The sequence below is a fragment of the Podarcis gaigeae genome (assembly GCF_964106915.1).
Source record: "Podarcis gaigeae genome assembly, chromosome: 1".
Taxonomy (NCBI): Eukaryota; Metazoa; Chordata; class Lepidosauria; order Squamata; family Lacertidae; genus Podarcis; species Podarcis gaigeae.
Window position 1 is genome coordinate 3,331,077 of NC_139678.1, and position 19,662 is coordinate 3,350,738.

Here is a 19,662-nt window from a genome sequence, read left to right on the forward strand (position 1 = left end):
AGCAGTGGTGGACTTTGGGACAGTCGCAGCTGTTATTTCCTTCAGGGAAAATAGCTCCATAGTCTGTAGCTCCTTGAACCTGCTCAGCTACATCTGTCAGGCACTAGATCACAAAAGATCTGATAGCCAGCTTCAAGTATCTGATGGAATGTCCCATGGGAGGAAGAGCAAGCCTGCTTCCTGCTTTTCCGGAGGGCAGGAACCAAACCAATGGATTCAAATGACAAGAAGGGCAATTCCGACAAAACATTAGGAAGAACTTTGTGGCAGTTAGAGCTGTTCAACAGTGGAATGCATAAGTTGGTGTGTAAACAGGTGTAACCAGAGCTAATTTGTATTTTAGAAGGGGATTTCCCTCTCCCTAATGGTTTTTTTTACTTCATTTCTCGACATCAGTCCACGCAAGAAAACTAAACCAATGAAATGTGGGGTCCTCTCAGTGTTGCTAAGCACACCCTCGTATTTCAAACCTAACTCAACCCATTTGGGAGGAGACAAGCAGGGGGCTGAGGCCTTTAATAAGCATCTCAGCAAGATGTCCCATAAGCAGCTTTCTGGACATTGTAGCAATATGAACGTTCAAATCTGGAGTCTAAAACAAGAGAAGGACTCGGGCCGTTAGGTAATACGGTAGACCATAACCCGCTTCCACACATAGCTGTGATCTGAAAGCTGGAGCTAAGTTAACAGGATGTTCTGCTCTCACTTTGGCCAAATAAGTAACAGAAGTCATCAGTATCAGTCACACTTGTATTTGCAAAACTGGAAGGAGGCCCAGACAGGGAGGTCAGTTGTCACTCTTGGCAGTGGGCGAAGGCAGTCCAAGGCCAGCGGTGCTGTGAGCAATGGCCCCTCACCTCTTTTTCAGGTTCAGGAGATTGGGGGCCGACACCTTCACTTTGCCCGGAATATTTCTGGACAGGTCTGTATCCTGTAGAAGAAAATCACACGATTCCATCTTGATCAGCTGTACATGCACAGAGCAAAACCTTTGTTCTGTTAGCAGGAAACTCGGTTAGGAAAAAACCACACAAATTGGCTCCGAAAGCAGACGCCACCTGCTTTCAGCCAAAGCTGCAGGCCTGCCCCCTGCCCAGAGAGGGGGCTTCTTACCTTGACGCTGCGAAAGAGATCCTTCTCTCTCGGAGTCGCCTCCTTGGACTGCATGAAATTGTGCAGAGCCGTTTTTGCAGCTGTTGGAAAGACAGAAGGCACAGATTTATGTGGGGGCCATAAGCAGAGACAGAAATGTACCAGTTTGTTCACTTAGAACATCCTTGCAAGCAGGTTCACCGCGGTCACCACTCAATTGACAGATTATGAGCCTTTCTGCCCACCGTGGAAGTCAATGGGCACATTGGGGCCAAAGGGGAAAAGCACCCCAAGCTTGCTTACCTGGAGATGATTCTCAAATCACTACAGAGGACAGGTGAGGGGTTGTTTGCAAGCCGGACAGATTTCTGGGCTACCCATCTTTCTACAGCAGTGAAAGGGAACCTCCAGATTTGCAGCCAAATGGGCCCAAAGGCCTCCCCATTTGGCCCACAAGGCTGTTTGGGGGAAGTCAAGCCCACCTGATGCCAGACATGACTGGCTGTTGGGTGTCTGGGGACACCGCAGAAGGGATTTTGAAGGGACAGGAAAACCAATCAGTCAATCATATAAGGTGATAATGACATTGAGAGATTGGAGTGTAAGCATGAAATTTGGCCCCCGAAGTTACCGTATTTTTCACTCTATAAGACGCACTTGTGTGTGTATGCATCTTATGGAGCGAATGCAGGCTGCGTGGCTAAGCCAGAAGCCAGAACAGCGAGAGGGATCGCTGCGCAGAGCTCCCTCTTGCTGTTCTAGCTTCTGGCTTAGCCCCTCTGTCCCTTCCCCCACCTCCTGGAAAAGGCCCCAAGAGCTGCCCTCCCTTTAAAGAGCCACACGGAGCATGTGTGCGGCCCTTGGGGAAAAGTCCACAAGTGCCGCACACACGCTCCTCACAGCTCGTGAAAGGGAGCGCTGGGATGCATACAGGCTCTGCTCAGCACTCCCCTTAAAGAATATTTTTTCCCTTGCATTCCCCCTCTAAAAACTAGGTGTGTCTTATGGAGTGAAAAATACGGTAAGTGGTCAAGCTGCCTTGTAACACTCAAGTTTCCCAAATGATGCTGCCCTGCAGAATTTTTGTGTGTGCAATTGATCCACTGGCTAGAAGAACAAAAAGGAGCTGGAAAGAAACGCAAGGGAGAGCATACAATACCTTTGCCCTTCTTCTGTGTACCAGGTGTCAGCTTGACTTTGTATCTTTAAAAAGAGAACAAGAAGGAACACAAGGTTTAATCGGAGGCCCCTTTTACAAGGGGCAATGCCAGACGGGCCAAGAGTTGCTGCCACTCACTTGTGGTTGGTCATGGTGGTATAAGGGGCGCAGAATGGGATGGCGAAGAGGAGAATGTCTTCCAGGTGGGGCTGCCCAGTCAGAGAATCATACAGCGTCTCTCCTTCCTGAAACAGAACAGAGGAGATGGGAGCAGAGGCTGGGAAGGGAGAGGGGTGGGCATGCCTGGTTCTTGGGGTTTTTCTGTGCTTTATCCTTTCAGGCAAATCCTTTAGACACAAGCCAGCTTTCTTGGGGTAGAAACACGCATATCACTCAGGCTGGCTTGACAGAGATTTAATGGACTCGTCACAGTTTTAACTATGTAATTCATTTCTTTTTGTATGTGCCGCACAATATTTTCAAATGGGGTGGTGCTGGTTTATACACTCTTTAAAGACTCCCCATTGGCCGTATGGATGTACACAAGTTTTCTTTATGGCCTTTTGCAGCCATTCCATATTTCACTCAAATGCTCCCATGTAAGAATCTTTTTTAAAAACGGACACTAAGCTATTTCCAGGGACATGGGTGGCGCTGTGGTCTAAACCACAGAGCCGAGGACTTGCCAATCAGAAGGTCGGCGGTTCGAATCCCTGCGACGGGGTGATCTCCCGTTGCTCGGTCCCTGCTCCTGTCAACCTAGCAGTTCGAAAGCACATCAAAGTGCAAGTAGATCAATAGGTAGCGCTCCAGCGGGAAGGTAAAACAGCGTTTCCGTGCGCTGCTCTGGTTTGCCAGAAGCGGCTTAGTCATGCTGGCCACATGACCCGGAAGCTGTACGCCGGCTCCCTCAGCCAATAAAGCGAGATGAGCGCCACGACCCCAGAGTTGTCTGCGACTGGACCTAATGGTCAGGGGTCCCTTTACCTTTACCTTAAGCTATTTCCAGAGCCACTGGATGAAGAACGTGTGGCGTTCATTTCATAAAACAAAGGAAGGAACCTCCTTCAGTCTTTTTGGCAACAGGATATCTGTGAGTGGCTCGTCACCAGGTGAAACTCAACAGAAATAAGAGAAAAGGGTTTGGAGAATACACCGTGCTGACGATTCCTCGCATCAATGGGGGGGGGGGCAGGGAGAACACATTCTGAGGAGGGATCTTCATGTTCCCTCCCCAAGCCACAGCTCTCTTAGGTTCAGGATACGACGGATCTGACCGAGTCAAAGCACTTCCAGCATTCCCCCCAAAATTGGGCATTTTGTATTTACCTCGTTCCCCAGCTGATCCTGGTCTTGCTCATCCTGCAAAAGTCAACATAAGAATGTAAGAATGTAAGAGTCCTGCTGGATGAGGCCAATGGACCACATAGTCCTGCTTTCACAATGGCCAACCGGATGGTTGTAGGAAGCCAGCAAGCAGGATTTGAGCATAAGAGCAACTCTCTCCTGTGGTTTCCAGCAACTGGTGTCCAGATGCATTTCTGCCTCGGATTGTAGAGGCAGAGAGTAGAGATTGGGGCTAGGAGCCATTGGCAGCCTTCTCCTCCTCCATGAATTCGTCTAATCCTCTTTTCAAGCCATCCTGGTTGGTGGCCATGACTGCCTCCTGTGGCAATGAGTTCCACAGTTTAACTATACGCTGCATGAAGAAGTCCTGTCTTTTTATCTATCCTGAATCTTCCAACACTCAGCTGAATTGATGAGTTCTATTGTTATGAGAGGGAGAAAAACTGCCCTCTTTCTCTGTGCTATTTCATAAACTTCTATCATAGTGCCTCTTGCTTGCCTTTTCTCTAAACTTAAAAGTCCTGAACGCTGCAACCTTCCTTCGTTCGAAATTATCAGTCATCTTGGTGGCCCTTTTCTCAACGTTTTCCAACTCTACCATATCCTCTCTGAGTTGAGGCGACCAAAACTGTACATAGTCTTCTAAATGTGGTTGCTCAAGAAGATTTGTATATAATGGCATTATGATACTGGCAGTTTTATTTGCAATTCCTTTCCTAATGATCCCTCACATGGAATTTGCCTTTTTCACGGCTGTTGCACACTTGGCTGACATCTTCACTATGACCCCAAGGTCTCATTCATTCCTGGTCAGTCACCATGAACGTTTATGTTAAATTTATGGTTTTTTGCCTCAACATGCATCGATTTACCTTCGTTTACACTGAATTGCACTTTCAATTTTACCTCCCATTCACTCAGCTTGGAGAGGTCCTTTTGGAGCTCCTTGCAATCTCATTTTAACAAGTGACTCCTAACTCTAGATCGTTTATGAACCAGTTAAACTGCACAGGTCCCAGTCGTGATCCCTGGGGGCCTCCACTTCCTACGTCTTTCCATTCAGAGAACTGTCCATTTATTCCTGCTGTTTGCTTCCTGCAACTTAGCCAAGTCCTTATCCGCAAGATGACTTCTCCTCTTATTCCTTGACTGCTAAGCTTACTCAAGAGCCCTTGGTGAGGTACTTTGTCGAAAGCTTTTTGAAAGTCCAAGTAAACAATGTAATCACCTCTGTTGATGTGCTTGCTGACACTCTCAAATAACTAGGTTCGGGAGACAGGACTTTCCTTCACAGAAGCCATGCTGGCTGTGCTTTAGTGGGGCTTGTTCTTCTATGTGCTGGGTTATTTTATCTTTAACAACACTCTCCACTAGTTTTCCAAACATTAAGGCAACAGGTCTGCAATTTCCAGAATGGCCTCCTGAATCCCTTTTTTAAAAATTGCATTACATTGCCGGCTTACCAGTTGTCAGGTGGGCTGATCTGTTACATATAAGTTACATATTTTTGTGCAAAGTTCAGAAATTTCACATTTAGACTTGCCTCCTGCAAAGGTTAATTCAGGCTCTGATATTTCCCCTATATCCTCTGTTGTGAAGACAGATGCAAAGAAATCATTTAGCTTCTCCGCAATCTCTTTATCCTCCTTTACAACCCTTTTGACTCCCTAGCCATCCGAGGAACCAACTGCCTCCCTAGATGGTTTTCTGATACTAACATATTTAAAGAACTTCCTGTTGTTGGTTCTTCAAAGCTTTTTTTAAAGCATCCCTTTCTCTCTGCACTTCCTTTGCCAGATTGGTGTTCCTTTGCGCTCTTTTCATTTGGGCAACACCCTCCAATAGCTTCTCTGACTCTGCCTGGGGTCCAAGCTGGTGATCTCTTGTCTCTCACAGTACCTTTTCCTGATCTGCTGGACAAACTAGAGTTTCTAACATTGTGGTCTTAAACAACTCCCAAGCGTTTTGGCGATTTGACCCTCTGTCTTTTAACTTCCACTTTACCAATCATTTGGGACAAATTTCCTTTTTTGAAACCAAATGTGACCGTGCTGGATTTCCTTGGCCATTTGCATCTACACTGATACCTCAGGTTAAGTACTTAATTTGTTCCGGAGGTCCGTACTTAACCTGAAACTGTTCTTAACCTGAAGCACCACTTTAGCTAATGGGGCCTCCTGCTGCTGCTGCGCCGCCGGAGCACGATTTCTGTTCTCATCCTGAAGCAAAGTTCTTAACCTGAAGCACTATTTCTGGGTTAGCGGAGTGTGTATCCTGAAGCGTATGTAACCTGAAGCCTATGTAACCCGAGATACCACTGTATATTTGGCTCAACAACACTTATATCACACACCAGGTCCTGGGCGCCACTCAAAATTAAGTCGAGGGTTGCGGTTCTAACACCAACTGTTAGTGCACAGTCTATTATTATTATTATTATTATTATTATTATTATTATTATTATTATTTGGGGTATCTAGAAATTTTGCCCCTTTGTCACGACTGGAACACATATCTAGCCAGTCTACGTGAGGGTGCTTGAAATCACCCTTTACTACTACTTTTTTAGATGCTTCCTTGATTTCATTCATCATCTCAAGATCTCCTTGAGCATTTTGATCAGGGGGACGATAGCACATGCTAAATTACTCCTAAATTACTGTATTTTTCGCCCCATAGGACGCACTTTTCCCCCTCCAAAAATGAAGGGGAAATGTGTGTGCGTCATATGGAGCGAATGCATGCTTTCACTGAAGCCTGGATAGCGAGAGGGGTTGGTGCGCACCGACCCCTCTCGCTCTCCAGGCTTCAGGAAGCTTTGCGCAACCCTCTGGAGCCCGGCGCCAAGCCGCGCCAGCCTCCGGAGGGTTGCGCAGAGCTGCCTGCATTTCGAAGCCTCTTCAGCGCGCCCGGGCTTCGCACAGCTGTCCGCAAGCCTGGGGAGACCGGCTCGGCTCCCTAGGCTTGCGGATAGCAAGCTGTTCTGGGGGCTGGGGTCGGGGGAAGCTCAGGCTTCCCCCGCACCAGCCCCGTGCTTGGGGGGGGAGAAAATAATTTTTTTCCCTTTATTCCCCCCCCCAAAAAAACCTAGGTGCGTCCTATAGGGCGATGCATCCTATGGGGCGGAAAATACGATATTCCTGATTATGTGCAGGTGCCCTGCCCCTTTTGAGATTTCTAGCTTGCTGGACTCAGTGCTGTCTTTGATGTAGAGTGAAACCATCTCAAGCAACACGCTGAGCCTTCAGCAAAAAAATGGGGGCAGGGGGAGAAAGGTGCAAAGAAGCCCAGCTTTTGGGAAGCTATTTAGCTCTTCCTGGGAGGCCCAGAGGCTGGAAAATAGAGAAATCTCACTCAGTGTGGCTGTTCACTGCTGGGTTTTTAAAACTGCCTGCTTTTGTTACTGTACAGTGGTACCTCGGGTTAAGAACTTAATTCGTTCTGGAGGTCCGTTCTCAACCAGAAACTGTTCTTAACCTGAAGCACCACTTTAGCTAATGGGGCCTCCCGCTGCTGGGCCACTGCCACCGCACGATTTCTGTTCTCATCCTGAAGCAAAGTTCTTAACCTGAGATAATATTTCTGGGTTAGCAGAGTCTGTAACCTGAAGCGTCTGTAACCCGAGGTACCACTGTACTACTACTGGGTAGTAATCAACTACTACCCAATGATTCCGACTCTCAGGGTCCCTTCTAATTCCATGATTCTGAGTCCTACTCAGAGTCCACCCAGTGAAATCAAGAACACGAGAAGAGCCTGCTGGATCAGGCCAATGGCCCATCGAGTCCAGCATCCTGTTCTCACAGTGGCCAACCAGATTCTTCAATGGGAAACCAGCAAGCAAAATTTGAACCCAAGAGCCGAGCAGAGCCTTCTCCTCCACTCCAATTTCAATGAGCCTGTTCTGAGCTGAATACCCCCCACGTCCTGCATGTCTTAGTCTATATTGTTGCATTCGTCAAATTACCTGAAGGAGCGTCTCCACTCCCATTGTTCTGCCAGGACGCTGAGGTCCAGCTCCGAGGGCCTTCTGGCGGTTCCCTTGCTGCGAGAAGCAAAGCTACAGGGAACCAGGCAGAGGGCCTTCTTGGTGGTGGCACCTGCCCTGTGGAACGCCCTTCCAGCAGATGTCAAAGAGATAAACAACTACCTGACATTTAGAAGACATCTGAAGGCAGCCCTGTTTAGGGAAGCTTTTAATGTGTCACATTTTAATGTATTCTTAATCTTTGTTGAAAGCCGCCTGGAGTGGCTGGGGAAACCCAGCCAGATGGGTGGGGTACAAATAATAAATAACTATTTTATTTATTTATTTATTTAGGCATTTGCATAATATGTTCCAAAAAACAAACAATGCAATGCAAAGAACAAGGGGGAGAAAAATTAGTTATTGTAAGACACTTCCTGTCTATCTTTAGATAAGCATCAGGATCCGTCAGTCACCGTTCCCTCCACCAGCAACGAAACATGAACTGATCCAAAATGGGCCTTCCGAGAAACAAGAGGGGAATCCTGGCCTACTCGGGGGAACCCCAGATTTTTCAGAAGCGCAACAAATATTTCAGGACCAAAGAAATAATGAGGTGTAGGGGGCGGGGACAAGAGAATGTGCAAACCCCAAAGAGGACTAAACAGCAGCAACCTATTAGGAAGCACCAGTTGGAAGAAACAGGAAAACAGGGAGTGGGGAGGGGAGATTTCTCACCTTGACCTCCGAAACGACAGCAACTCACCCTTCGCCAACCTGGTGCCCGCGAGATGTTGTGGGGCTGCTAATCCCATCAGCCTGGAGGGCACCAGGTTGGCAAAGGGGGAAGTACCTGGAGGAGGGCTGGTTCCAAGGGAGGAAAGCCTGCAGTACTTAGGGGGGGGGCAGTAGGAGTCTCTGCTTTCTATAGCAGCTGCCTCTTATTTATTTATTAAAATTTATATACCACTTGATTGTGAAAAAAAGAAGCAAGAAAACTATCAGTTAAAAAGAACACATTAAAGTATTCAAAAGACAGACCCAGCAATGAGCTAAAAACAGACTAAAATGCATATCAACGTTCAATAAGTGGGGGCAAGTTTGTCTAAAAGAAAAATGTTTCTAGCGGGTGCCGAAAAGAACACAGCAAAGGCCCCTGCCTAACATCATGTTATAGTAATTCTGAGGTCTTACATATATATAAAATAAATGTTCATAAACATACGAGGTAAACACATACGTAAGTATATAAACCACGTGTCTGAAATAGTACAGGAGAGCAATCCTGAAGCCATTTTGACTCTCCCAAATTGACCTCAAATATTTCACTGCAAGGAGGGAGGAAATGGGAAAATTTCCTCCCCTTTGTCTCTTTGCTCACAAATCCTGTCTTAAGGGTGTATCTGTGTCTGAATAAGGTGAGCCTGTGATCCGGATTCAGGAACTGAGTATTTACCATCACAAAAGAATGGCCAGGATGCCCAGCTAAAAGCAATCAGTGACCGTTATCAGGTATCCTGGCAGACAGGATTTCTGCTGTAGACCGCCCCTTCAGTGATATATGTAGGAAGTTTTTTGGGGGTGGTCTTGAGCTACAGGGGAGGCAATTTTCAAATGTCCATAAGAGCTTGCAAACCAATGTTCTGGGTTCCTCCTCCCTCCTGCGTGTGTTGAGTGAGGACTCTCACCTTAATAAAGATCAGGCTTACTAGCTGCTTTGCTTCTCAATATTCTCTGGTTGGCCTCTGTTATTTGTCTCCTACCAATAGAGAGCCTACAGGAGGACTCTATTAGTGCTCTTGGTACCCCATAAGGAAAAAGGAGAATTTTTCCCCCTTATAACAATCACTAGGCAGGGAGTTCCAAAGTGCAGGTACCGCCAAACTAAAATACTGGTTTCTTACAGACGTGGCACCTGCAGTGGTGCCCCTTACGCAGACTGAAGGGATCGAGTGGGAGCCTGTGGGATCAGGAGATCTCGCAGGACAACTGGTCCCAAGTTGTTAGGGGCTGTGGCGTTTGCCTCCTAGGATGGGTCATAAGGAATGGGTTCAAAATAAGTGTGATGTGATTGGCCAGTGAGAATGCAAGGGGGGAATAAAAGTTAGAGTGGGAGGTTTTGACAGTCAGTCGAGTTGAGTTGAGTGAAGTTGAGGTTTGGGACTTGAAGAAGGAAGAGGGAGGAATAGGCAGTGGGTTGGTAGAGTTGTATTGTGAGAGAGTGAGAGAAATTGTTAGGTGGAGTCAGATAGATATTTGGAATAATCAGTTTGGAGTTGTTAGGAACTAAGATAAGAAACTGCCAAGTAAAATTAACAGTGACCATAAGCTTGTTCCTGCATTTAAAAATAAACTTGATTTATGTTAACAACTGACTGGACTCCATGTGTCCCCGTGAGATACGGGGTGGTGGCAGCAAAGAAGGCAATAGACCGTCAAACGTCCGGGGGCCCTGTGTCTGATTGCCACAGGGGCTTTATGCGCTAACAGGGACAGGTTCTCTCTCGACTGCTTACCTTCTCGTCCAGGTGCTCCTCCAAAGCCACGTCCTGCAAGTCGAGGGCCACGTGCTCTATCGTGACCCCCTCTCCCCTCCGGCCCCCTCGCGGCTTCTGGGGCTGCTTCTTTGCAGAATCCGGACCGCCCTTCCCTTTCTTGGCTTTCCTCGTCTTCTCTTCTTTGCTCGACCCTGCAGACTGGGTTGGGCGCATGCAAGCGGCGTTAGAATTCAAGACCCGACACAGAAAGCAAAGGGGAAAAACATTTATTTTCTCTTTCTCCCCCTGCCCCCCACCAGAACACAGGCCACAGACAAGGCCAGATTAATACCTTCAGAGGCCGTAAGCTGTTAAAAAGTTTTTGGTGCTCCCATGCGTGTCCAATTCAAAAAATAAACAATAATAAAGAGCAAAATGAAATTTTATTTTTCAAAACCTACAGTAAGTTGGAAAGTAATGTTTATTTTGGTATGCTTCCACTTTACTTGTATTTGAAAGGTTTTCTCCTACTTTTCATAATTGCAAAGTTTTTGATCAGATCTTCAGAACTAATCTTACATAACATGTCCGCTTCTATGCTTAAGTAGAGATTATGATAATAATTTTATTATTTATACCCCGCCCATCTGGCTGGGTTTCCCCAGCCACTCTGGGCAGCTTACAGAATATATAAAGCATAATAAAGCATCAAACATTATAAGCTTCCCAATACAGGGTTGCCTTCAGATGTCTTCTAAAAGTTGTATTATCTCCTTGACATCTGAAGAGGGTGGGAATAAGGCATCCAGCCTGCCTTGTTGAACAATTATTCTGTTGGGATTTTTTAATATACTTCAACTGAGAAAATGAATGCTCAGCTGGGCAATTTGTGACCATTAATGTTAAAAATACACAAAAGCAAATGTCAGTATTTGGAAAACCAGATTCAATATTGTCCGAATCTTGTTTTCACCTTTTTTGTTACACTGAACATATGACGCTCATACGAGTGAAAGTGCCAAAGCTGAGCTGAGAAATTTGCGTCCAAGTTCTCGGGTATCAATCAATTGGGTATCATACAAGTATCAATCCGCTTTTGACAACACTGAGAATAGTTTTCCATTTCAAAGAAAACCTTTCTGCTATTTCTTTTTTTGTGTGGAAGCTGGTTCAGCTACACCGTATGATCCATAGTAAATCCTGCAATGGAAAATTCCAGTTTTCCACTGATGCCCTAAGCATGTGCTTATTCTGCTTCATGATTAATCCAGCCGTGGACACAGAAGAGCTGCCTTGCCCTGCGCCAGGCCACCGGGTCCACCCAGCTCAGGACTAACTCTCCGGGGGTTTGGGCAGGACATGGATGCTTTCGCTGGGATTCCTGCATTGCAGGGGGCTGGACAAGATGACCCCTGGGGGTCCCTTCCAGCCTTACAATCCTACGATCTCTCCCAGGGTAAAGAGAGACCCAGCCCATTTCCTCCGGACTCACCCCCAGCAGCTTCATGATCAGCTCCCGCTCTTCCTCATCCTGGTCTTTGTACTTTTCCTTCATCTTCTTCAGTTTACTCTGCAGAGGAGAGAGGGAAGGAGAAGAGTGGAGCAGCTTTTCCCACAGACAGGGCGCTCTAGGCTCCTGCATAGCACTCGTTCCGAATGCGGCACCCAACCCGGTCTGGATCCGAGCCATTTCATTCGTTTTACAGTGGTACCTTAGTTCTCAAATGCCTTGGTACTCAAACAACTTGGAACCCAAACCCTGCAAACCCGAAAGTCAGTGTTCCGGTTTGCGAACCTTTTTTGGAAGCCGAACATGCTCCGTTTTGAGTGTTACGTGTCCGATTTGAGTGCCACACCTCTGCTTTGAGTGTTACACTGAGGTCTGTCTTTTTTTGCCATTTATTTTGCGTTTTTGTTTTGTGGCTTCTTTGTTTTGTTTTTGTAACTTTGTGGAACCTAGCTCAGCTACTGATTGATTGATTGATTGATTGTGTGTCTGCAGTACATTGTTTATTGCTTTCATTTTATGGATCAATGGTCTCATTAGATAGTAAAATTCATGTTGAATTGCTGTTTTAGGGGTTGTTTTTAAAGTCTGGAACTGATTAATCCATTTTGCATTACTATATGTGGGAAAGCGCGGCTTGGTTTTGGAACGCTTTGGTTTTGGAACGGACTTCCGGAACGGATTAAGTTTGAGAACCAAGGTACTGCTGCATTTGTCAATATTTAAACACCGCTTGACTGTAAGAGAAACCCTCAGAGTGGTTTGCAGAAAGACAAAACAATAAAACTGAGACAAATTTAGCCAAAGCTAAAACGCTATTTTCTAAACACCTGGGCACGCTTGTCTAAACAAGAACGTTTTTAGCAGGTGCCAAGAAGGGGAAAGGGAAGGCACCTGCTTGACCTCAAGAGGCAGGGAGTTCCAAAGTGCAGGCGGCAGGCAAAATAGGCGAACTCCACAGCTCTGCAATGCCCACCTTCTGTCCCCTCTTCATGGGCTGCTGGGCCCCTGCTGAATTCTTGCCGGCGCTGGGAGGAGGCGCTGGGAGCTGAGGGCCGTCATCCTCTTCCTTCCCCTTGGGCGGGTCTGGATCCTCCGGGTCACTTGGCTTCCTCTTCTTCATTTCCCTGGAGGGAAGGCAGGGGGCCTGAGACCCGTGGTCCCGAAACTGGGCAACAGCGGCCCCTTAGTGGCGTCTTCCTTAGCAGGTTGCAGCTATTCCGAATAAAGCTTTTTATAAGGTAGGGCAGGGGACACGGGGGAACAAGAGGGCAGGCCCCACCCCAAAAGCTTGGAAACCGCTGCCTTAGACCATTCAAGGGCTCAGAGAATAATGGCTGATGAACATGATGGACAATGCCGAAATGGTGAAGACCGACTGGGAAAATCAGAGACCAGGAATAGAAGAATTTCAAGGAAAATGGGGAAAAATTATAACGTACTTAAGAGAACACTGTAAACAATTGAAAACTTTGGCAGGATTTGAGTAATGCTTGTAATGTACGAAAAAATATGGGGAAAAAACCTATTAATTTTTTTAACAAATTAGAGAAAATAAGGTAAGCAGATGAAAAAAGAAAGAAAGATAATGGAAACCAGGGAAGGATGGAGGGAAGTCAAGGTATCCAGAGAATCCTAAATGAGGAGGTGAATGATGTGTTTGAATTGAAATTTGCAATGTAAAACTTAATAAAAATATATTTAAAAAATAAGAAAAAGAAAAAAGACCATCCATGGGCTCAGAGTCCGACCACCTGCTTGGCTTCAAACTCAGCCAGGAGGCACCAACCAGCAGCTGAGAGAAGAGCCACTGTCAGGGGGGCAAGTCAAATTGCTCCCCCTGGTTGCCTTCATCTCCTCCGTGCCTCTGCCACCCTCTTCCTCCTCTCCATGGTGATGGTGTCAGTGGTCCCCCCTACCCACCCACTGCCTGGACAAGCCTAATTTTTGCACTTGTGAATGGCCGCTGCCTTCTCTTCCCAATTCTTCTCCACCCCAGTTGACATTTTTTGCTGCTGCTTTAGCAGGGGCGGGACACGGGTGGCGCTGTGGGTTAAACCACAGAGCCTAGGACTTGCCGATCAGAAGGTCGGCAGTTCAAATCCCCGCGACAGGGTGAGCTCCCGTTCCTCGGTCCCTGCTCAGAGTGGCTGGGGCAACCCAGTTACATGGGTAGCTCATCATCATTATTGAATAGGATGTCCCTATTTTCATTGGGGACGCGAGTGGTGCTGTGGGTTAAACCACAGAGCGTAGGACTTGCCGATCAGAAGGTCGGCAGTTTGAATCCCTGCGAAGGGGTGAGCTCCCGCTGCTCGGTCCCTGCTCCTGCCCACCTAGCAGTTCGAAAGAACGTCAAAGTGCAAGTAGATAAATAGGTACCACTCTGGCGGGAAGGTAAACGGCGTTTCCATGCGCTGCTCTGGTTCGCCAGAAGTGGCTTAGTCCTGCTGGCCACATGACCCGGAAGCTGTACGCCGGCTCCCTCAGCCAATAAAGCAAGATGAGCGCCGCAACCCCAGAGTCGGTCACGACTGGACCTAATGGTCAGGGGTCCCTTTACCTTTAGCAGGGGCACCCAAACCCTTCACCTGAGATGTTTTGCTCAAAGGAAGGAGGAGGCAGGCAGCTTTGGCAGGAGGGTGGGTGAGAGGGTCAGTGGGGCAGGGGGGCCCTCCAAAGCACAGCGCCTGTTTTCACACACAGACGGACGGCCTCTGTTTGGAGGCTACTGCTAGGAGAGGGAGGGAAAAGGGGACTCCTTCCACGCTGGCACCAGCAGCCAGCAAACCTCAGCTCAGTCTGCGCTGCACGTGGCCCTGCAGAAATCTCCTCGGGGGGGGGAGAAAGTCAGACCAGCAAGCCAGCAACAAGGCTGAAGACATCTGCTGGATCACAATGAATCAAATCTCTCAAGCAGCCCTGAAACTGCTGCCCGAGGCTCACCGACGCCCAAAGATCCTCACCTCCTTTCCTTGGCTGAGAGGTGCCTCCGGCCCTGAGACTTGCTGTCGCTCTGCAAGGGAGAGAGAAAAGGGAATTAAGACTCCGTCTGTTTCCTCTGGGGCAGCAGGCAAGCGGTATGATCAGCGGCTGGTATCAGGCAGGAGCTTACCAAGTTTGAGACGTCCTCCTTTGGAGCAGGTTTCAGCTGGGATCTGGAAGGAAACGAATAAGTCTTTGTTAGCAGGAGTTGCCAATCTGGTGTGAGATGTTGGGAAGTGGATGTTGATTATGGGAGAGAAAGTTCCTCCTGATGTTTACTCAGGGTCGCCTTTCTTGTCATCTTCAGTATACCTGAAGGAGCATCTCCACCCCCATCGTTCTACCCGGACACTGAGGTCCAGTGCCGAGGGCCTTCTGGCGGTTCCCTCACTGCGAGAAGCAAAGCTACAGGGAAGCAGGCAGAGGGCCTTCTCGGTGGTGGCACCTGCCCTGTGGAACGCCCTCTCACCAGATGTCAAAGAGATGAACAACTACCTGACATTTAGAAGACATCTGAAGGGAAGTTTTTAATGTGTGACATTTTAATGTATTTTTAATCCTTGTTGGATGGGCAGGGTACAAATAATTAATAATAATAATAATAATAATAATTTGAATCCACTGGCTCAAAGTCCTACCCTCTGGAATAGAAGAACAATCTTGCTCCATCTCCTTCAGATATTTGAAGATGGCTATCAGATCTCTTATCCAGGCTAAACATCGGGCCAACTCAACCCTTCATCGTAAGGCCTGATTTCCGGGCCCTTCATTCTCCTGGCCGCCCTCCTCCGCACACCTTCCAGCTTGACAACACCCTCCTTAATCTGGCTCCAAGAAACCACTTCCCAGATTTCACTACGCCAATCGCTGCCCACACCCAGCCAAGCTCACAATCCAAACGTTGCTTCGTCCTCCTGAAAGCGACACACACCAAGCCAAGGTGTGGCTCAGCCTGTCTCGGTTACCTTTGGGACTGCAGGTGCGAGAGGTCAATGGTCGTGTCGGGAAAACGTATCTCTTCCGAGGCCTGAGTTCCTTTGCCCTCCTCCTCCTCTGAGTCTGCATACTCCTCGTCGGACGATCCTTCTGGAGCCAGGCCATGCCCTGCCCCATCCCCCTCCTGGTGGGGGGTCTCGGCCGGGTCTCCCTCATCCGGGTCTCCCTTATCCTTTTCGCCATCGCTGCTGCTGCTTTCGTCTCCTTCCGGTGCGTCTTGGAAAAGAAAGTGCAGCTGCATTCTCCAGGGCTTAGAGTCTAACAGCCATCTGCAAGCAGATGTCCTCCAGATACTTTGGACCACAATTCCCACCATCCCTGACCTTTGGCCGTGCCAAATGGGACCGATGGGAACTGTATTCCAACCTGGATAGGACAGGACTGAGAAATCTCCTGCTGTCTGAAAAGATTCTGCCCCTTTTTCCTACAGTGTTCCCTGGACCCAAAACTCTCACCACCAGAAAGCTTGCATGGGGCCCTCTCTCCCTCTCTAAGGATTCACCAACCTGGTGCTCTGCAGATATTTTGGATTGCTTCCGTGTTGGCTAGGGTGACGGGAGTTTTCCTCCAAAACATCTTGAGGGCACTAGGTTGGTGAAGGCTGCCCTCTCCTCTCTAAACCTTTTAATCAGGCCTTTGGTTGATCCAATTTACATCCTGTGCCCTTTTAAAATATGTTTTTTTTTGAGGGGGGGTATTGGGTTGTTGTTTTTATTTTTATTAGGCATTTTGTGGTTTTATATTCTGATTTTTTGTGATGTATGGAAGTGAAGCGAGAGCTGGACCATAAAGAAGGCTGACTGCCGAAGAATTGAGGCTTTTGAATTATGGTGCTGGAGGAGACTCCCATGGACTGCAAGAAGATCAAACCTCTCCATTCTGAAGGAAATCAGCCCTGAGTGCTCACTGGAAGGACAGATCCTGAAGCTGAGGCTCCAAGACTTTGGCCACCTCATGAGAAGAGAAGACTCCCTGGAAAAGACCCTGATGCTGGGAAAGATGGAGGGCGCAAGGAGAAGGGGAAGACAGAGGACGAGATGGTTGGACAGTGTTCTCGAAGCTACCAGCATGAGTTTGACCAAACTGCGGGAGGCAGTGGAAGACGGGAGGGCCTGGCGTGCTCTGGTCCAGGGGGTCACAAAGAGTTGGACATGACTAAATGACTAAACAACATCATCCTGATTTTATTCTGTGAACCATCCTGAGACCCCCGGGTATAGAACGGTCTATAAATTCTAATAATAATAATAATAAACCTCAAAATGAATATTTTCTATGAAGTTCACTGTGTCAATGGACTTTGTCCCATATCCCAGGGCCACCCCAAGCTCTCCCTGGCAGTATGTGGAGCCCCCGATCACCCCCCTAAACCCACCCCTTTGCCCTCCTACCTAAGGGCTCCATCTCTTCCGCCGCCAGTTCACTGGTGCTGCTGGTCACCGTCTCCATGTCCTCGTCTTGCACTTTGACCTTCCGCTCCCCTTTGTGTCGCCACACACAGGATTCGTCCACCTGGGGGAGAGAAGGCCATGTGACCACGGGACGCAGGGAGCCCTCCCAGGCACCCATCAAAGCTGAAGCAGGCGGGCTGCACGGGCAGAAGCCACTCACACAAAAAGAAGAAGAAGAAGAAGAAGAAGAAGAAGAAGAAGAAGAAGAAGAAGAAGAAGAAGAGTTTGGATTTGATATCCCACCTTTCACTCCCCTTCAGGAGTCTCAAAGCGGCTAACATTCTCCTTTCCCTTCCTCCCCCACAACAAACACTCTTGTGAGGTGAGTGGGGCTGAGAGACTTCAGAGAAGTGTGACTAGCCCAAGATCACCCAGCAGCTGCATGTGGAGGAGCGGGGAAGCGAACCCAGTTCCCCAGATTACGAGACTACCGCTCTTAACCACTACACCACACTGGCTCCCCAAACAGCCCAACTAATCCAGCGACCTGCTCTCACCGTGGCCAACCAGGTGTTAGGGACCGTGCTGAGGAAGGCTGCAGTGAGGAAGAATGGTGGGAGCCTCCCCCTCCCCCTGCTCTTGAATCTTCCCAGGAGCAGGAGGACAATATAGATTTGGAACAGTGGTTTGCAGAGGGACATAGTTCAGAAGGCAGAAGCTGGGAAATACTGGAGGGGAAACATCTAGGAGAAGAAACACTGGGAGAGAGAGGGTTAACAGATTCACTGTCTCCGGAAAGCATCCATCCGCTTTCCCCAAGGTCAAGGAGAGCTGAGAAAGTGGCAGAACAGAAAGCACAGAGGGGACAGGCTAAGATTACAAGACGTAGAAGTGTAATCCTTCTTTTCTTTCTTTCGTTACAGTCACTTTACAATGTAATATAGATTATTCAAATTACTGTTGGTATCCTTTGAACAATTTTGTGTACTTGATTAATTCTTTTTCATTTTTTATTATTTATCGTTTTTCCCCCCTTTTCATATTTTTCCTTTTTATTTTTGAACAATTGGATGTAATGTTTAATTCATGCTTTCTCTGTAATTTTTTAAAAATGCAATAAAGATTGTTTTAAAAATACAAGACGTGGAAGTGACATGGATTAATAAGGACATAGGGGGTGGAATCCTTAATTGGGAGCACCGCCATTTCTAGGAGATGGGTTCTTTGTTCTCCCGCTGCGATTATTAAAGTTTCCAACTGGTAAGAAGACTCCCTTTCCTTTGTTCTGCTTATCTACAGCCACGGGGGGAGGGGGGAAGCCGGTTCCCTGAAGCCTGACATTGGGTGCCCCGAAGGGAGGGCTACAAACAGGGCAAGAGGAAAACAGCAGCTCTCCTTGCCACCTGAAATTCCCAGCATCTGGCATTTAAAGGCACTTACTGCCTCCGAGAGTGGGAGGAGAACACAGCAAATGTTTAATTAGCCAAATGGCGAATAGCCAAAATCGATGCTCTTTTAAACTGTGTGTGGGACCGGGGTATTGTTTTTATAATGTAACCCACCTTGTGATCCTCAGGGGAAGGAGAGTATAGAAATTTAATTAATAAATATAAATAGATACAACCCCCCCCCTAAAAAATCTAGGCCAATCAGGATTGGGGAAGGGCTGAATGTGCACAGGGTTCCTTTCCCATCACTGCAGTTGATACAGAAGAATCAACCCAGGATTAGGTTTTTTTAAGAAGGACCTCCAAATAATTGGAGACCAGAAACTGAAGGCACTGTACCTTAAATAAGAAGCTGAAGCCCATCATCAGATAGGAAGGAGGGAGAAAATTCTTTTTCCCTGTATAGGAGGAAACGAAAGAAGCAAACTTGCTCAGGGTTTTGTGAACGTTCCACTGTTCCGTCCTGCAAGAGGGGAGGAATTCTGCAAAGTTCAGCCGTTTGGGGATCTTGATGTGAAGATGCCCAAAGGGAACAGACAAAACTCTTCCCCTTCCACCCGCAGCTGGACCTGGGGCTGCCCAGCCAGGTATGGATTCCAGGAACCCTCTCTGTGTCTCACCTGGTGGGTCTTACCTCTGACCATGAAGCTTCCAGTTGTCAGGTATTCTCCAGTGGGGGCCGTTTTAGACACCTGCGTGGAATTTATCCAGAGATGTTAATCACACACTGATTTTTGACATCAGGCATGCTCTTTGACTGTACCCTTTTCGCCGCCTGCTAAAAACATTTTAGCCTATCCAAAAATGTAGACCTTTGCTGTATGTATTTTGACTCTGAATTGATTTTAGAATGAAATGATTTTAGAATGCATTTCAATTAACTGATTGTGATTTTATGTAAACTGTGTTATTTTTACTGTTGTTAGCCGCTTTGAGCCCGGCTTCGGCCGGGGAGGGCAGGATATAAATAAAATATTATTATTAATATTATGTTTTAATCTGTTTTTAGTTTATTGCTGGTTTTACCTTTTGGATGTCTTAAAAAAAAGAGTTGTTTCCTACTGATAATTTTATTGTTTTACTCTCTTTGTTAACTGCTTTGAGGGTTTTTACAATCAACCAGTGCATAATTTTTTATAAAATAAATAAATAAACATTATAAGTACCAGAAAAAGGCCATTGAGAAGCAGGGCCTACCATAGAGATGTTTCAAAACAGCCTTCCACAATCTTGGTGCCTCCCAGCACAGCCCCGGTGACTCATCACCAATATCACAGAATTATAAAATGCAAG

At 47.3% G+C, this 19,662-nt stretch overlaps 1 protein-coding gene across 2 annotated transcripts in view; it reads right to left on the bottom strand.

Annotated features, from left to right (window-relative positions):
* Positions 1–501: 501 nt before the first annotated feature.
* Positions 502–19,662, bottom strand: part of NEMF (nuclear export mediator factor) — a 39,891-nt gene continuing 20,730 nt past the window's right edge. The window contains exons 20-33 of one of the 2 annotated variants that reach the window (XM_083732321.1): positions 19,004–19,061; positions 18,709–18,767; positions 16,922–17,042; positions 15,500–15,746; positions 14,665–14,707; positions 14,516–14,565; positions 12,526–12,676; positions 11,535–11,612; positions 10,082–10,261; positions 3,581–3,613; positions 2,390–2,496; positions 2,252–2,295; positions 1,114–1,193; positions 502–931 (exon numbers count right to left, since the gene is read on the bottom strand). In XM_083732321.1, the coding sequence (XP_083588447.1) occupies positions 854–931; positions 1,114–1,193; positions 2,252–2,295; positions 2,390–2,496; positions 3,581–3,613; positions 10,082–10,261; positions 11,535–11,612; positions 12,526–12,676; positions 14,516–14,565; positions 14,665–14,707; positions 15,500–15,746; positions 16,922–17,042; positions 18,709–18,767; positions 19,004–19,061 (1,329 nt within the window). In that variant the 3' untranslated portion in view covers positions 502–853. The remainder of the gene's footprint in view (positions 932–1,113; positions 1,194–2,251; positions 2,296–2,389; positions 2,497–3,580; positions 3,614–10,081; positions 10,262–11,534; positions 11,613–12,525; positions 12,677–14,515; positions 14,566–14,664; positions 14,708–15,499; positions 15,747–16,921; positions 17,043–18,708; positions 18,768–19,003; positions 19,062–19,662) is intronic. The other variant, XM_083732322.1, reaches the window with a different exon arrangement.